The 18,194-nt window shown below is 46.9% G+C and overlaps 1 protein-coding gene across 3 annotated transcripts; it reads left to right on the forward strand.

Moving 5' to 3' along the window:
* Window positions 1–129: 129 nt before the first annotated feature.
* qtrt2 (queuine tRNA-ribosyltransferase accessory subunit 2) lies at window positions 130–10,582 on the forward strand. 3 transcript variants are annotated; one of them, XM_010890038.5, is made up of 9 exons: window positions 130–235; window positions 794–1,008; window positions 1,095–1,150; window positions 2,331–2,407; window positions 2,592–2,801; window positions 2,935–3,134; window positions 5,968–6,185; window positions 8,936–9,050; window positions 9,476–10,582. In XM_010890038.5, the coding sequence occupies exons 2-9, from the start codon at window positions 809–811 to the stop codon at window positions 9,711–9,713; spliced, it is 1,314 nt and encodes a 437-aa protein (XP_010888340.2). In that variant the 5' UTR covers window positions 130–235; window positions 794–808; the 3' UTR covers window positions 9,714–10,582. The 3 variants fall into 3 exon arrangements, with proteins under 3 accessions (XP_010888340.2, XP_010888342.2, XP_019897141.2); XM_010890040.5 differs by having other exon boundaries at window positions 5,968–6,119; XM_020041582.3 differs by lacking the exon at window positions 130–235 and adding an exon at window positions 493–558.
* Window positions 10,583–18,194: the final 7,612 nt, after the last annotated feature.

Consider the following 18,194-nt stretch of genomic DNA (forward strand, 5'->3'; position numbering starts at 1 on the left):
CGCTTAAGTGTCAACCTTGAATATGCAAAGTCCACTCACAAATTATACACTCCACTTAATTGACTTGCAAATGTAATCATGCATATACACACTCTCGTAAATTATTATTCGTCAGCAGTCCAAGAGTTTGATGAGCTATATCCGCGAGCTCCTAAAATAATGACGTATTTTCGAAGGGACCGAAGCGCGGGCTCGTAACTCCGCGACGTGTAGTTTTCACGTGCTTTGGGTTTTGGTAAGTGAAAGGTTACCGAATCGATATTATAAAAATATTAACATATTACTTCATGCCACAATCTGATGCGCGTTTTCCCGGGGATGCAGCGATTAAATAGATACCATTATTTAGATGCTGGGAGTCTGTAAAAATACACTGAAAATGATCTAGCGATTGCTAACAACATCATCAAGCTAGCCCGTTGATTGCCAATTTTGGTCATAGAAAGGACAAACATCTAAAGAGTGAACATCTGTTTACTGGCATCAGCCGTTTCTACGTGCTCTATTATCCATATGTTACCTTTTAACTGGCATAAAGCATGAAATCCTTGATGCATTGTGGGTACATTCTGACTGACTTATCTACAAATAATGTTAATTATTCAGAATGCATGGTGATTGGTAGAAATGCTCGTTAGTTAGCTAGTTATTTAACAAACGTATCTGACTGTTGGTAAGAACGTAGGGACAAATTGCCAGGATTCTGAACATGGTAATCATTACATGACTTAGGTGAATGCAATGTGACACAAGCCCACTCTCTTCCTTTGTCTTCATCCCCCGTCTACCTCAGCTATCAGGCAGCAGGATGAAGTTGGAGCTGTCCCGGGTGGTGCAGGGCTGTCGGTTGGGTGTGCTGACAGGACTCGGCAGGGCAGGACAGCACTCACTGGAGGTGCCGGGCTGCTTGCTGTACACTCGGTGTGGCTCAGTGCCGCACCTCACCCAGGACACTCTGCATACGCTGAAAAACCTGCCCTCAGTTACACAGCTGACCCTGGACACACTGTGAGACTCACCTTTCTCTTTCCCCCTCTCACGCACACACAGCATGGGAATATATGATGGACTTGCTTTGTTTGTCCTTTCTTCAGAGCAGAACACCAGGAGGTGTTGGAGGAGTTCAAGGAGGGAGCCGGGAAGTTTGCAGGTTGGTTGGCTCTGAATATTAATAATATCCCTGTGTTGTATGTAATGTTTACTCCACACAGAATTGCATTGAATAAGTCTAACGTGTGCAATAAATTAATATTGCTCAGGGCATGTCCTATTAAATATTCAGTTAAAAGTGACCATGCTGTGAATCTAAAGACATTTTTAGCGCGTGTGTGAGCCCATTGATGCCTGCATTTGCCTTAAAGAGAGAGTTCAGAATTCCGGCAGCGTGTTTCTACCTACTTACCAACAGAGTCAGAAGTTTGCTGATACCATTGTGTTGTCTCTGTTTTGTATTACGTTGCTATCTACTGTATGAGCAATTGCTAACTTGACCAATTACTTCCTTCAACTTTACCTTTCATACATGATGAAAGTACATAAAAATCTTATGTGCAAGTTTATTTAATTCTGGATATGTCAACAAAATGGCAATATTTGCAGAAAATTCTGAACTGTCCCTTTAAGGCAAATGCAGGCATGAACACCAATGTAAGCACCTTGTCTTTAGTTTCAAGTACACTTCGTGTACAGGACTTTATGCATTTTAACAAGGCTTAAGTAGAGAGCTTAAAGAGACGACAGAGACGAGTAAATCACTACCGCTGAATGATTCTGAGTGGAAGAGGCTGAGACACTTCATTGGAGGCACCACCCACCTAGCCCTTTCCAAGTCTATCACGCGTCCAGAATGGCTTTTAAACATCCCTCGTGTCGGAAACTAAAGACTCATGGACGGGCTAGCTGTAGTGTGACACCACTTAGCTGGGCAATTAGAAAACATAATTGCCATCCCAGCACTTGTCAGTCACACACAGGGAATTATTAGACTGCCTTGTTTGTTGGGGGGGGGGGGGGGGGGCTGGGAGGGGACCGTCTGATTGGGTAATTAAGTGTGAGCTGCCTATCATTGCTGTATGTCAGTATTTTCTGTTTTCTGTCACTTTTGATCTCCTCCAACAGCTGGCCTCTGTGATAAGCCGCTCTTGCGTGACTTTCAGGTTCACTGTGTAATTAACAGAATGAACTAAGCCTCTGACATTAATACAAACTCTCTCTATCTGCCGCCGGCCACGGTTATGCACTGGTCTACTGGTCAGTGTCGCTACTTTACACTGCTGTTCCGTCTGTTGTGCTAAAGGGGGTCTGTGGTGTAACGTAGCCGTTCCTCATAGGTCTCCATGACACAGTGCTCTACTGCTCTCTCCACGACCCCGCAACATCAAGCCCCACGGGTCACATCACCAACAAGGTCAGAGGTCATGTTTTTAAGGTTCTACTTATCCAGCAGAAGTAAAGTGGAGATGTAGTGTCGGTGTCTGTCTGAATTCTCTATCTGTCTGGAAATCGCACGCACAAACAGGCAAACGTGTGTGTGTGCGCGCGTTGTTTTCTGTATGTATCAGAGTTGACAATAACATCCATCGTTCTGTCAGACGGTTTCCGTGTGGGGAAGTGGTGGCCGCATCGCGTTGTCTGTGGCCAAGTTCATGGCGCTCCAGAAAGCTGTCCGGCCAGACCTGTACCACAGCATGGCGGACGGGGAGACGTGGCCCGGCAACGTATCTCGCAAGAGGGTCCGCAAGTCTGTGGACCGCACCCTTGCCCATCTGGATGAGTGTCTGCTGCTTCACCACAGAACCCAGGTCCGTTTGGGGCTGGCGCTGCTGGAACCTCCATGCCACGTTGGAACACAGCAACCTGGTTAGCTTGGAGTCCAGACGCTGGCTCCATTTCCTACACCCTCTGAATCTCTCACCTTCTCTCTCTGGTGTCCAGGAGCTAGCTGGGGTGGAAGTGTTGGGGGTGGTGGAGGGAGGGGATGTGCTGGAGGAGAGGGTACGGTCGGCCAGGGAGACGGCCAAGCGTCCAGTGGGAGGATTCTGTCTGGACGGGTTCCATAGTGCAGCGATGGACCAGAACCTCCGGACCCAGCTCATCGCTACCACCGTCAAGGAGTTGCCTGAAGACAAACCCAGGTGTGTATGTGTGGACGTGCACCGGTTAACGTGTATGTGTGGACGTGCAACGGTTAACGCGCTTGTGTGGACGTGCAACGGTTAACGCCCTTGTGTGGACGTGCAACGGTTAACGCCCTTGTGTGGACGTGCAACGGTTAACGCCCTTGTGTGGACGTGCAACGGTTAACGCCCTTGTGTGGACGTGCAACGGTTAACGCCCTTGTGTGGACGTGCAACGGTTAACGCGCTTGTGTGGACGTGCAACGGTTAACGCGCTTGTGTGGACGTGCAACGGTTAACGCGCTTGTGTGGACGTGCAACGGTTAACGCGCTTGTGTGGACGTGCAACGGTTAACGCGCTTGTGTGGACGTGCAACGGTTAACGCGCTTGTGTGGACGTGCAACGGTTAACGCGCTTGTGGGTTAATTTATAGAAACACGTCTTAAACGGGGTATAAAGCTTTACCAAGCACAGTGCCTTTAAATTCACCTCTAAATCAGTTCCATTTGCCAGATGTAAACTTACTCCCGTCTGCAACCACACTCCCTTGAACCCTAAATAGAAATGCTCCTTTTTCCATTTCAGTGTCTCTCTCGCAATTCTTTGTCTGCTTTACCCACAAAGCAGAATGCTCTCCAAAACAAGTCTTTCACTGTGCCTCCTCAACACTGTCTGTGTGCTCCTCATCTCCTCCCTCCCTCCCTCCTCTCTCCAGCCCTCCTATATCCTCTCCTCTGTCTGTTCATTTCTCCTCTGCCCCGGTCAGTTGTCTGCCTTTCCACGGTCTTTCACCTACAGACAGATGGAGAACAAGGACCGGAGAGGGGAGGCGAGAGACTAGATGTCAATTTTTTTGGTCCTAATTAGGTGACCCATTGAAGTGTTTCGACGGGTCAATTACAGACCAAAGAGAAACCTTATGGAACCAGCCCCTCCATCAACATCACACATCCTACAACTCCATCCGCACCACACAGTCACTTCCTTCAGCCCCACTGATTTATTTCTGTCCCGCCCTCCTACACACGCACCCCCTCCACCCTAAGACATCCTGGGGGGGGGGGGGGGGGGGGACTAATAGAAATACCCCCTCTCCATCCTTCCCATTAGTCTATCCTCCTTCCATCCTTCCCATCACTCTGCACTCATTATGCTCACTCAAAAACCCCCAGGAAACCATGGCAACCCCTGCGTTCTCTCCTGGGAGTCATGGCAACCCCAGAACTCCCCGTCCCCCCACAGAACCCGGGCGGCTACTCTGAGCCTCGGTGCCGGGGAGAACCCCCCGGCCGACTCACCGCACCCGGGAAGTGATGAGGCAGACAGCATGTTCTGGGTGGTGAGGTGGGGCTGGTAGGAGAGGGGCGCTGTAGGCCTTGTTTGAGAGCCAGTGTCTAACTTGGGCCAGAGCGGGGTCCCTTCATTTAAAGAGGCTCGGTCTGGACAGTACTGGGTCAGCCAGTAGACCCACCTGGGCACCATGACCGTGGAGCCTCAAGGCAGAGAGAGAAGTGTGTGTGTGTGTGTGTGTGTGTGTGTGTGTGTGTGAGTGAGAAGAAGGGATGGAAAGTAGGAAAGAGTGTGAGAGCAAGCAAGATGGAAAAGTCGTAGTGACTTTGAGAGTGGGTTGCTCAGGGAACAGAGCATTGTTTATTGGTGGTTGTGTGTGTGTGCGTGTGTGTGTACATCTGTAGCATTTCAGGGAAATCGCTTGGAGATGCGATGAAAGCATTAGTGTGTCACTTTGTATGATATTAGCATTTTTCAGAACCTTCGAAAGGTATCCACAATTAATTGGGAAGCTGCAGGAAAAATAAATAATTGGATGCAAGTGGAAAGTGCCATTGACAGTATTTCGTTTGTAATACATTTTCAGAGGAATTATCCAGTTGTTTTTCACTTATGTCATTGGTTGCAATATCTTATTGAAGATGGAAAAAGGTGTGAAAATATTTTTAATTTAAGCCATTTTCTGTAAGATTGTATGAACATTTGATTTCCACTGAATAACATGATGAGATATGAACAGTAAGTATATTAGGTACATTCATTTACTGATGTTCACATTTATATACTTACAGTTCCAGAATATCAGTCTATCTAGATGCAGGCAGATGAGCAGTTACTAGCGCAGCTGTTTTGTTAGCGGTTAGGTTTGGATGGGACTTGATGTTTTTAACATGGACTTATTCGTCTCTGTGGCTGGTTAGCGAGGGCTGCAGCATCCCTGTGTCGTCTCTGGGTGGAGGCGTTTGAGGATGTAGTGGAAAATATCACCCACAGACCTGTTGGCTCTGTAGGTTAAACCGCATTGGGTCGGGGAGGGTCAACGAGGGTTTTTAGATTGGACAGGAATTGGTGCTTAAATGTTTTTCACAGTGACACACGTCTGTAGTAAGGCTGGACAGCGTCTGCTTCATTGAGGCTGGAACAATGAAACGGGTACAAACAGATTCTGCTAGCATACAGTGGGGAGAACAAGTATTTGATACGCGGCTGATTTTGCAGGTTTTCCCACTTACAAAGCATGTAGAAGTCTGTAATTTCCAGAAAATCACATTGTATGATCTTTAAGTAATTAATTTGACACCACCTCCCCACCTATGATAAAAATTACAGACCTCTACATGCTTTGTAAGTAGGAAAACCTGCAGTATCGGCAGTGTATCAAATACTTGTTCTCCCCACTGTACATGATGATCTATAACAAGCAAACAACAAGCCAGTTCATTATTAAGGTTTGCTGGTCTACTATAATTCAAGGGAAGTGAGTTTTTAATAAAAAAAAAAAAAATCCACAAATACAAACATTCAGTTCACAAAAATATGAATGGGTTGTGTGTCTTTCAGGTTGCTGCAGGGCGTGGGCCGACCAGACCATGTGCTTTCGTGTGTGGAGGTGGGAGTGGACCTGTTCGAGGGCTTCTTCCCCTTCCAGGTCACGGAGCGAGGCTGTGCCCTCATCTTCGCCTTCGACATCGCCACCGACCCTGAGGCGGCAGGTACGGGTCCACAGGCCCCGCCCACAGCTCGGTGTGTTCCGGAAGCACCGGTTGACAGCCGAATAGGTGACCTCTAACCCCAGTGTGACTGATCACTTGAAGTATTGACTGGGGTGAATCTGACCCTGTCGTATTGAATGTCTTGTCATTACGCTGGCTCTTGGGGATGTTTCCGGGGGTAAGCGTTCTGTCCTTTGGACTCTGTTCCTGAGCCTGTAGTTGAGGCTTTTGGAAACGGGGACTCTCAGACAAGAGAACAGTAGGCCTGAATGGATACTGGGATGGAACCCTGGTCTCCGGTGGTTGGCTGTATATCGGTCTTACTATCCCGGTACCACAACAGCACAGCTGGACACACATTCAAACATTTCCAAAATCCTCATTGAAGGACCAATTTTTTTTCCTATAGAGTTCTTCAGCTGAAACACTAAAACAGAACATGTTCAGGATAATGCATTTCACCGGCCATGTCCCGTCAGTGAACGCCAATGGCGTTAAAGTCAAGACGACGTGAACATTGCTTGGAGTGGATTGAGCGCATACAGGATTATTTCAAGTGTCGTCGTAGGAATGACAAATTTTTTCAGCATTCCTAGTGGTGTAGATGAATCTCACCCTCTCAGTCGTTTAACTGGGTTTTTAAAACGTGTTTCTGATTCAAAACGAGCAGGCGAGGTGGAAAAAAACTGGACCCCTTTTGTGCTGTTACTCTCTGTGCGAGTAGCCATGTTGAACCCGGTGTTCAGTGTTGTCCTTGTCACTGCGGCGCTGGTTCCACTGCAGCAAGCCCATCAAGCTAGCGCATCACCCGGCACGTTCCTCGGGTGTCTTCTACGAGGTGTCAGAACGTGGGGGTTTCGGTCTGTGTGGATGACGTCCAACGGGCCATTTCTGATCGGAAGGCCGTAGAGTCACGATGCGAACCGCCGTTCCGTCACGTCCCAAATGTTGATTTGAGTTAGACCAGGAAGTGCTTTTCCACATGTGCTTATCGCGCGCCAACTGGAGCGGCTATTTGGAACCCGAGTGGCTAGTGCCGGTACCGGTTGTGGTGGTCCGCCGTAGCCGGTCCGCGATGACCACGGGTGAGTTGTGTGTTCTCGGGGTTGGTCCCTGTTGATACCACTCATTGTTATACTGGCACGAGTCCTCTCCTGCGTGCGTGCGTGCGTGCGTAAGATTAACATTACCGAGAAAACATTTGTGTGTCTGTTTGTTTGGTTGCAGAGCTGAGAGACCAGCCCTCTTAAATACAATAATTGGTTGGAAAAACAAAGCCAGTAAGTCAGACTGTGAAAGGAAATCAATAGGGGATTTCACTGTAACCCAAGTTAACAGATAACAATTAAATTAGCCTCTAAAATCGGATAAGAAAACACGATGCAATTACTGTTATCCTGAGGGGAATGTGAGCTATTCGTGGGACTTTCTTATTTTCCGTTTTGCTACTTTTAAATATGCCTCCATATAAGGTCAAAGTGACATTCACACTTGAAGTTTGAAGAAGACACTTGCTGATCGATTCAGCATGGGTGGGTATAATGGGCTTCTCAGGAGGTGAGTGTGAGGACATGACAGGGGTCCATTAGCGAATGAGGAGGGAGTGTCCAAATCGTCTCTCAGCCAATTAGAGGGCTCTGTGGGGAGGTGGTGTCATAGCCCTCACCCCAATGTTCTCCTCCTCCAGCACCAGAGACTTTGGTCTAATCCACCTGCCGTCACTCTACCCCACCCTTCTCCCTCTACCCCACCCCTCTCCCTCTCCTTCTACCCCTCTCCTTCTACCCCTCTCCTTCTACCCCTCTCCCTCTCCCCCACCCCTCTCACTCTACCCCACCTCTCTCCCCCACCCCTCTCCTTCTACCCCTTTCCCTCTCCCCCACCCCTTTCCCTCTCCCCCACCCCTTTCCCTCTCCCCCAGCCCTCGCCCTCTCCTTCTCCCCAAGCCCTCTCCTTCTACCCCACCCCTCTCCTTCTACCCCACCCCTCTCCTTCTACCCCACCCCTCTACACCACCCCTCTACAGTATTACCTTCCTCTTTAATCACCTCTTTTGTTCCCTCATGTCCTGTTAGTTCTTTCATGTTTTCCTGTTATAATACACTCCTCGTGCCCCCGTTTACTCTGTCTTCCTCTTACTGCTCATCTCCTGTTTCATTCTCTCTTTCCCTCTATTCTTTTTATCTTCTGCTCTTTGCTTCTCTCTCTCTAACAAGATGAATCACTCCCCCATTCCTGCTCCCTCTTAATTTTAGGGTGTTCTTTCACTCCCTCCTCTGTTTCTCTCTCTCTCTTTGTCTTTCTCTTCCCGTCTTAATCCTCCTGTTTCTTTCTCCCTTATCCCCTCTCTCTTGCTGGACCTCTCCCTTTCCCTCTAGTTCCATCTCTCCCTCACTCTTTCTTCTCTGTACTTCTGCCCCCTGCTTTCCCACCTTGCTTCTCTCTCTGACAGGGATCACTCCATTTGGCCTCTGATTGACCACCACTGCTCTCTCTGGGTAGAAGTGTTTTTAATGAAGCTGGTGGGCAAGGAACATTTTGTTTGTGTGTGTTTGCGCAGGCGGGATGACAGTCAGGTGGTTAGATGGGTGTCTGTGTGTGTGGTTTTTCTTTAACAGGGCTGGAACTCGCCAAACAGTTTTCTTCCTTTGTCGAAAAGAGGAGAGCTTGAAATTAAAACACAATGGGCCATAATTGGTTTAGGGTGTAGGGTTTCAGGATGTGTGTGTGTGTGTGTGTGTGTTCAGTGAATGGATCAGATTCGTCTAGATGTCTGTGACTAAAGGGATTTATTCAGTTGGTGCATATTTTGGCAGTTGGGGAGTTGGATGACGACAAGCCAGAAGCTGATGTGGTTGAGAATAATGGACCTGGTTATCAAGAGGACCAAACCAAGATGACTCCATTTGAGATCAACCTGAAAGACAAGAGGTTTGTGTCCATGACGGATTATGTCAGTTTTCTTAACAAGTGCTTCTATCTTGCCTGATTACTCACATTGAAGTCTTCTGGTGCACTGTCGTTCACTGCATGTTTCAGTCTGAGACTCCTTCCATTGAAACCATTTACGTAATGATGGGTGTTACACTTAACCAAGTAATTGGATCATCTCTAAGTATTAGAGTGATCTGTCAGATTTCCTAAATATTCCTTAGTTCGCGTAAGTTGTGGAACTGAATCATCATCATGGAACTACTCTGATTCCTTGCGTAGAAGAAACTAACGTACGTGGGCGTAGCGTTTGGCCAGATCAAGATGATTGTGTAGCCAGGCAAGCCACTATCGCACTAGCCAATGAAACAATGAAACTCCCCGTTGATGAGTGTGTGTTTGACCTTTTGGCCTCTGATCTCCAGGTACCGAGATGACTTTGGTCCACTTGTGGAGGGGTGTGGCTGCTACTGCTGTAGGAACCACCAGAGGGCGTACCTACACCACCTGCTTATGACCAATGAGCTGCTGGCTGGGGTCCTGCTCATGCTGCACAACACAGCCCACTACTGTGCATTCTTCACTGCCCTGAGGGTGGCTCTGGCCAGTGACAGGCTGGAGCACCTCAAGAAGAGAGTACTAATGGGACAGGCACGGGGCTGAGCAGGGGGCGGGGCTGAGCAGGGGAGGGGGCGGGGATGAGCAGGCAGAGCTGAGCAGGAAGGAGACGGGGTGGGGCAGGGCTGGAGGATGGGTGGTTAGGGGCTGAGCTCACAGGGGGCGGGGCTGGAGGACACTCTGTAAGGGTCTGAGCAGGGAAGGGGTGGGGCTGGAGGATGGGTATGTCAGTTAAAGGGCTGAGCGGGGAGAGGGACCGGATGGGGCAATGGGAGGGTTATTTGGAACGGCAGAGATTGGAGGAATGGAGGGCATGTACAGCAATCCAGCAGAATGTGTGAGGAAATGTTTCTCTCCTTCCTTGAGGTGGATCAGTGCGGTTGACAGTTGGTGAATGGAAAACAAGGTTTTCCTTTAGTTGTCAGATCAGTTTACTTTCCGCCAGTCAAGATGCTTTTTAAATATTTATTTTATAATATTGGCTCTGCAACAATCGTCCAATGAGGAGGGACCAGCCAAGGAGTTGACTGTGGCAGCGTGGACAGACCATGGAGCCTTCTCCCAGTGAGAATGGTCCAGGTCAATGGACAGGTACTGTCCCTGGGACTGGTACAGTAACGTGGACCAGTGGGACAACAAACAGCCCAAACAGACTTGTGTGGGAGGAGCCAGTAAACCAGTAAACCGGGCCCTGTTTCTCCCTGAAGTACATGAGAAACACCAGGTGACCTGGGTCTCGTCGCCAGCCTCTCTGCTGCTGTCAGAACTGTTGCCTTTTGCTCTGTTTGTCCTTTCATTTACATCTTCCTCAAATGTCTGTACTGTAATTCGTATTTTTCACGCTTGGTTAAGCATCTGCGAAAAAATTTAATGGGATTTCCTAGTAATAATAATAAATTAGATCTGCTTTTTTAGCTGGCAGTTGTACCCCGTGTTTTTTCTGCATGCAGACACAAACAAAACCTAGACATAACCACACCCACATGCCAGCGTCCACGCTTCCTGGTATCACGGAGGATGATGGGATGTCAGGGCGTGTAAGTGGAATTCTCAGTCTGCTGTGTCTGTATACGGTTCGTTTGTGTTCCCTAGCGATTCGGTAGAGGTTAACTGTTGACATTAGGTGTCGGTGTGGCAGCCACGGAAAACAGATCTGGCAGCCAGTCACCACAGTAATTTAAGATGAGGCCGTACCGTGGATAGTCAAATGTTCCGGGCTGCAAATGTCTGCTTTGTGGAGGCTGAAATGATTGTGAGAGCGTGTGTGTGTGTGTTTGTACTACATGTGTGTGGTTTATGTATGTTTTGTGCGCGTGTGTACTGGTGACAGGCCAGCGTGTGTGAGCATTAATGAGGGCAGGCGCGTGTGTGTGTTAGCCTGAGTTATGTTGGGAACATTGCAGCGTGCATGTGTTCATGTGTCTTGTGTAAGGTTTTAAGAGCTTGTGGGCTTGTGCGTGCGTGTGTGTGCACGCCTTACTGTGGGGGTGTGATTGACACCGGACAGTATTTGCATTTAAAAGGGGTCCGTGAGTGGAACCCAGGCAGCTGGTGGGACCCACAGCTCGTTTGAAGTAATTACGCCAACTGATGGCCACTCCAGGGGATCATTAAAAGTTTCTCTGGAACTTTCCTGTGTTAGGTCTCACACATCCGCCCTAGACTTCACACGCCAGGCAGCCAGACTGCCGTCAACGTACAGGTAGCAGCGCACGGCTGGCCCTTCTTTAACATGCCTTCTCTTACCCAGCAATTTGCTGGCTTTCTGACAGAGCCAGGAGGATGGACGCCGTGGGGGAGGTTTAGTTACGCATGGTGATGTTGTATAGCGGGCCCATTTCGATGTGCAGTCCTCACAATGCCTTTTAAGTGCTTGGGTTTTGAGTGACATCGAAACTCTGTTTGACGTAGAGGAAGTGCCTGACAGAATGTGTTTCTGATAGACACAAATTTGCGGTTGACAGGGGACATTTGTAGCACCGAACAGCACTCCCCGAATTAGTTTCATGTCCGACAGGGCCGCTCTTCGTCTCAGGCCAACTATATTCACTCGTATCGGTAAATTAGTGCTGCCAGTTTGCAATGACGAGAACCCTGCTCCGATTTTACCCGATGAGAACTGAGTGGGACACTATTAACCGACGTGGCAACGGCTCCAGAAGATATTTCCCTGAGGGACTGACCCCTCCTGTCCCCATGGTAACCCTTGACCATTGTCAGTTAATGAATTGCTGTTTAGCCCTAGCCGTCCTGGGGGCTATGACTGGTTACAGATGAGAGGGAAGGTGAGTCTGGGGCAAGGCGCCGTGATCACTCCACCGATAGGGCTCGGGCGGGATTCAGTTAGCCGCGTGGAATTTCCAGGAGGCCGGCTCTGAATCCTGTGAGATCCTCTGCCTAATTTCCCCGCCTGAGGTGTCGGAGAGGTCCTGCCTCCCTACCGGGAACACCGCCTTTTCAGAATTACGGCGGACTAGTGGGGGTTTTGGCACTATGTTGAAATATTAAAGAAAGGTCGTAGGTCGTTAGTGCTTAGAGAACTCTGGGTTATTGTGCCCTGTAGCCCCACGCACCTGCCTACTGCAGCTGTAGATTTAAATAGGACCTGATGGCAGGTCTCCAATGGACGACCTGTTCCTTTGTTACTACAGACAGCCTGCCTGCCGGATATGCTAAGGAGATGGCAATTGCCATTCATTACTGCTGGAGAAACCCATTGTAGAGCTTTGATTCCCTACATCAGACATGTGCAGGAAAGAAAAGGTGTGCTGTACATCGGGCTCAATACATCGGAAATTCACAGTTTTGGAAATTTTGGGCTTATGCCCATGCTACGCGTTGCCATGATTACTCGTTCCGCACCCCCAGAGGTCACGGGAAGTACGTGAACGGCGTAACCTTTCATGTGAGCGGCTCGCTCATCCAGCAGATCTCGTCTGGGTCGGACGGATGAGTAATAGGACAAGTGGGAAGACAGTGAAGGGCATTGTGCTGGGCTGTTACTCGCACACAGAGCAAATTAGTACCAACCTAGTTTTCACTGGGACACAGACAAAACACACTATCCTGTTGAGCAATATGCGTTTTCTAGCATATATGAGTCTCAAGTTATTCATTACATGGGCCGTAGAGAACTTGTTTGTTATTCTATGACGCAAGAAACACTCCTGACAAAAACACTTCAGTTCTGTGGCACACTGACAGCTAATTTGTGCCTGATTTGTCCTTCACATCATTGTCAACCGTACACACGTTCCCGAATCCACGGGGGAATTTGTGTGTTGATGCCGTAGGGTGGCAGCAGTGTTAATATGCTATTTGTGTTCAGAGATGGTCAGGATTTCAGTTACGTGTATTTGAAATGTGTATTTCATCTACTTTTGAATGTGCTGTAACTAGATTTGTGTGGATTTTGTGTGGATTGGGGAAAAGACACAATGCAGCAATACAGAATGTATTGTGTAATCCCAGGGGATAGCATTTAAGAGTATTAATCAAAACACATACACTACTGTTCAAAAGTTTGGGGTCACTTAGAAATGTCCTTGAATTCCATGAAAACTACATGAAATTAGTTGGACAGTCATTGACAAGATTAGAAATAAATGTAATTCAAAGAACTGTATCTTTCAAACTTTGCTTTCATCAAAGAATCCTCCATTTGCAGCAATACAGCCTTGTAGACCTTTGCCCTTCTAGTTTTCAGTTTGTTGAGGTAATCTGAAGAGATTTTACCCAATGCTTCCTGGAGCACCTCCCACAAGTTGGATTGGCTCGAAGGGCACTTCTAATGTACCATACGGACAAGCTGCTCCCACAACAGCTCAATAGGGTTGAAATCTGGTGACTATGCTGGCCGCTCCATTATAGACAGACTACCAGGTGACTGCTTCTCTAAATAGTTCTTGCATAGTTTGGAGCTGTGCTTTGGGTCATTGTCTGGTTGTAGGAGGAAATTGGCTCCAATTAAGCGCTGTCCACCGGGCAAAATGAAGTAATAACCTTCCTTCTTCAAGATCTCTTTTACCCTGTACAAATCTCCCAATTCACCACAATCAAAGCACCCCCAGACCATAACATTGCCTCCACCATGTTTGACAGATGGCATCAAGCACTCTTCCAGGATCTTTCCATTTGGTCTGCGTCTCACAAATGTTCTTTGTGATCTGAACACCTCAAACTTCTTCTGTTCAGTGTCTGTTTTATCTTATCTTTTTCTTTTTGTTGGCCTGTCTGGCCTGTTGGCATGGCTTTTTCTCTGCAACTCTGCCTAGGCCCGCATCCAGAGTCACATCTTCACTGTTGACGTTGAGACTGATATTTTGCGCTTACCAAGTAATGAAGCTACCAGTTGAGGACTGTATCTCTGATCAATTTGATGGAAAAAAAGATTTTCTTTTGAAAAACAAGGACATTTCTAAGTGACCCCAAACTTATGAATGGTAGTGTATTTCTAAAGTGGTCCCTGATGATGATAAGTTTGTAGCAGACTTGTTATTTGTATCACATTTCTAGTGGTAGCTCAGACAGGAAAAAAGGTAAAAAGTGGAACGTTTTGCCACCATACCCAGTCACATGTATGTAGAGAAACGTAGCTTGTTGAAAACACCAGTAGAAAGCAGAAAATAAATAAATAAATAGATTTGCCTTATTAACGGAAAGTAATAACTTATAGAGGTTTCTGGGGCTAAGATTGATGGAATTATAAATCAGTTCTTTCAGAATGCCAAAACTACATCACCTATTTTATGAAGTAAAGCTTGAGGTGAACACGCGATCTCTGAGATAGATCGGAAGGACAGTGTCGCCACGTCCACCTACCGTGGTGAATAGTGCAGAAGAGAAGAGACCACGGATTTATGAATATTTCCCCAAGAAATTACAGACTGAGTTTTTGCTCCTCTCCTGCTCTTTCTCTAGTCTAGTATTCACAAACATGAGCTTTTTTCCGGGAGACGAGGGACAAGAGCGAGGAAGATGAAGAGAGACAGGAGATGAGATATGGGGATGGAGGGTCGGGTGGAATAGATGAATGAGCATAAGCCAGTAGATCTTCAACCACTGCATAAGGACTTCCAAGTTATTTTGAGGGATGATTTCTGGATCTGGATATAAGCCCCATAATGCTGATCCATGATGAAAGGTGAACTGTCCTTCTCCCTATTCATGGACAGTTAAACCATTAAGACAGGATTAGGAGTTGGTCACGACTTTACAGGAGAGCTCAAACGCTGAGGTGATCGGGTTTTCAGTTCATGCTTCAGTTCTCTTTTTGTGTTAGACTACAATGGTTTGTAGTCGCTGGTCTGGCCTGTTCGGTTTCAGTCATATTTAATATCCAAATGCAAACCGTAAAAATAACGATTTGCTCATAGGGTTTTTATCTCTTTTAAAAAAAAAAAGCTTGTTGATTTGTTTTAAATGACAATCAAGCACATTTTCAGAGGTGACAGAATTTGAGAAGACCATGGAGGATATTGCAAAAAGCCTGGATGATTGTTACCTTTTTAAACAGCCGGTACACTAATGGCTTGGCATGGGCCTCATGCCATGTTACAAAATAATATACTATTCTCTTTTTGTTAGCCTATCAAAATTCTCAAGTTGATGTGGCCTGGACAAGCTGGCAGGCAGCGCCAGTTTGTTTTGGAGAGGTCGTTGAGTAGCTTATGGTATACAAGTAAACACGTACGAATGATAGGTTCTTCTAATCCGGGATTGAGCGTGGAAGTGATTCGACGACGAAACGGAAAGTATTTTTTATATGCTGGGGCTAAGATCAGCAGCGATGTATTTACATGTCGACCGGGGCAGTCAATCTCGAATATCTTGCCAAACAGAGTATTCAGCACTCGCTCATACTAACGCTGTCCAACGATTACATCAATCAATCAATCAAATGTATTTATAAAGCCCTTTTTACAACAGCAGTTGTCACAAAGTGCTTTTACAGAAACACCCGGCCTTAAACCCCAAGGAGCAAACAACAGTAGGGTTTTTTCAGTGGCTAGGAAAAACTCCCTAAGAAGGCCAAATTTTAGGAAGAAACCTAGAGAGGACCAGTCCTCTTCTGGCTGTGCCAGGTGAGATATTAAGAGTCAAATTGGAATAATTAATAAATGCATGTGGGCTAAATCCAGAGTCTATTTAAATTTAGACTAGGTCAGAAGTATGACCAGATGGACAGGGACAGCAACGGGCCCCCCAAACCTGGTACTCCGCAGGTGTGGTCCAGGACTTCATGTCTTCCTAAAGTTTAAAACGTGAGGAGACTGGGAAAATTCATAAAATGCATTCCTCATATCAACAACGATTTATAGTGGAGAAGGAGAACTTAGTGGGGAAGGAGAACTGACCCAATCCCCCAGCACAATAGTATAGCAGCGTAAGACCTTGGAACTGAGACGGGGGGGTCCGGCGACACTGTGGCCCTACCCGGGGGAGGCCCCAACAGACAGGCATCAACCAAAGGGACACCCAACAACCCCAACCACCCTGAATGAGGGCCGAGTATTGCCAGCAGAGTACAGCCCAGTCGCACATTCAATATGGTTCCCTACCGCGGGCACACGCATTCCCGAAATGTACACTAGGTTTGTTTTATTTATATAAACAAGACTTGTAGCAAGAGTTTTTCCTGCTATAAATCTTTTTATCATCTAAACTTTTGAAAATGTAACCGTCGACCGCCAACTTCTGAGGTAATGTGGAACACTTTCCCGAAGATACCACCCGTGGTCTATTGCAGAGGGAATGCCATGCCTCACTTGATCTGTATTGAACACACAAACGATGTTAGATGTTCTTCAGCGAGTGGTTAAGCCTATATCAGACTGTGCATAACATTAAACATCAAAGGGTTGGAACCTAACATACCAGTGGACCCATGTCTGTGGAAAGGAAAAACAAGATATTCTCTCACCATTCGGCGCCGCCCCTGTCAGTCAGTCAGGAACCACCACCGCATTTGGCGATAATTACCATTTGATAATCATATTCGTTTGGCAGACTTGTTTGTTTCATAGCCTAGGGGCAGGAGCTCTGCAGGGTTCTGTGGGTTACAGACTTGAGGGAACAGTACTGCATGCCAGGCATTAATATAGAGATAGTCTAAATGGCTTAGATGGCTGCGGTCATTTACTTTTTTTTTTTTTTTTTTTAGCATAACATGCTTGCTGAAAATACTAATGGTAGTTTACTATTCAAAACCCACACATTGATGAAGCAGAGTATTTTCAAATAACCTAATTTAGGAAGTGTGTACACTAACTTGGGTTTGTATGCTGTATTATGTGAACATTTAAGTAAAGGTATTTTTTTAATGAAGGATAATTGTTTGGTTGGTCCTTTTTGCCGGACTGCGTAAGCGGAGCCGGCTAAGAAGAGCGTAAGTAAGTGAGTGAGCGAGCGATCGCCAGACCGATTGCCCGCCCCTTGTTAAATATCATAGTGGTTAGAGAAGCGGACTTGTGAACTATAGGTCCCGAGTTCATATCTCCTCGCAGGCGAAGCGAAGTATGCGTTATTAATTATTCTGTATAGACGAAAACTTCGCTTGCTAAAACCGTTAGTATCTACGTTATAGTAAGCCTTAAATAAAACAGTTTGCAGTTTGACTGTGACTGTTTCTGGTGGATTTTTGAAGTGGCAAAAGAGGATTTGTTCAGGATATACAGAATCCTCTTGTTTATACTGACAGCCAGATAACGTACAGCTCCGTGGTTTAGTGGTTAATGACATAGCCTCTCACATGGGTGACCTGTGTTCCAATCTCAAGATGGCAACTCTTTCTATTGCGGGCCGGCTGAACTAGGCTTGCCTGGTTTCTTGTTTATCAGGCAGTGTAGCAGGAGAGTTGAAATGGATGTGTGGGAGCCACGAGAAGCCCTCTGCCAAAGGTTTTGTTGCTTCCCTGCGGCAGACCAAGGGTTCAAAGATAGATATCCATAGGCAACTGTGTGAGGCACAGATTTACCAAGGAAATATTGTCCCTCAGGACTAATAAGCCTCTTCATCATGACTTCAATGTATGAGTCCACTTTATCACTTTGAGTTTTATTCCGTGATCGGTCCAAGCTGCTGATGTGGGCATGAGCACGTCGGCCAGCAAATGCATTGTATTGATATAAGGGCGCTGCCAGCAGCATGTCCGCTGGGTCTAGGTTTATGGTGGTGCAACAGTTCAAGGACGTCTATTGTGTATTATAATGCAATACTCAACACTGATGTTTGCGTGGCGTCAAAACATCCGACCACCCACGAAGAAGACACAACAGAACTAACATCACTATTGTGTACAACACTGTCCTGTCACGGTATTACAGGCCTTGTGGGCACTAATGATCCGCAGTCACTGCTGATTCACAAAAATATAAAAAAAGATGTTAATGCCGGTGTCGTTGCTTCAGTCCTCCAGAGCATCTTTGAAGGAGGTGGACTCGGCTCTATTGTCCCATTTGGGAACGCTGATTTTATGACTCATGCTCTTCCACTGTTGGCCTATTCCCTTACAGAGAGAAAATAAAC

This window comes from Esox lucius, chromosome 21 (genome assembly GCF_011004845.1).
Source record: "Esox lucius isolate fEsoLuc1 chromosome 21, fEsoLuc1.pri, whole genome shotgun sequence".
NCBI classification, from domain to species: domain Eukaryota; kingdom Metazoa; phylum Chordata; class Actinopteri; order Esociformes; family Esocidae; genus Esox; species Esox lucius.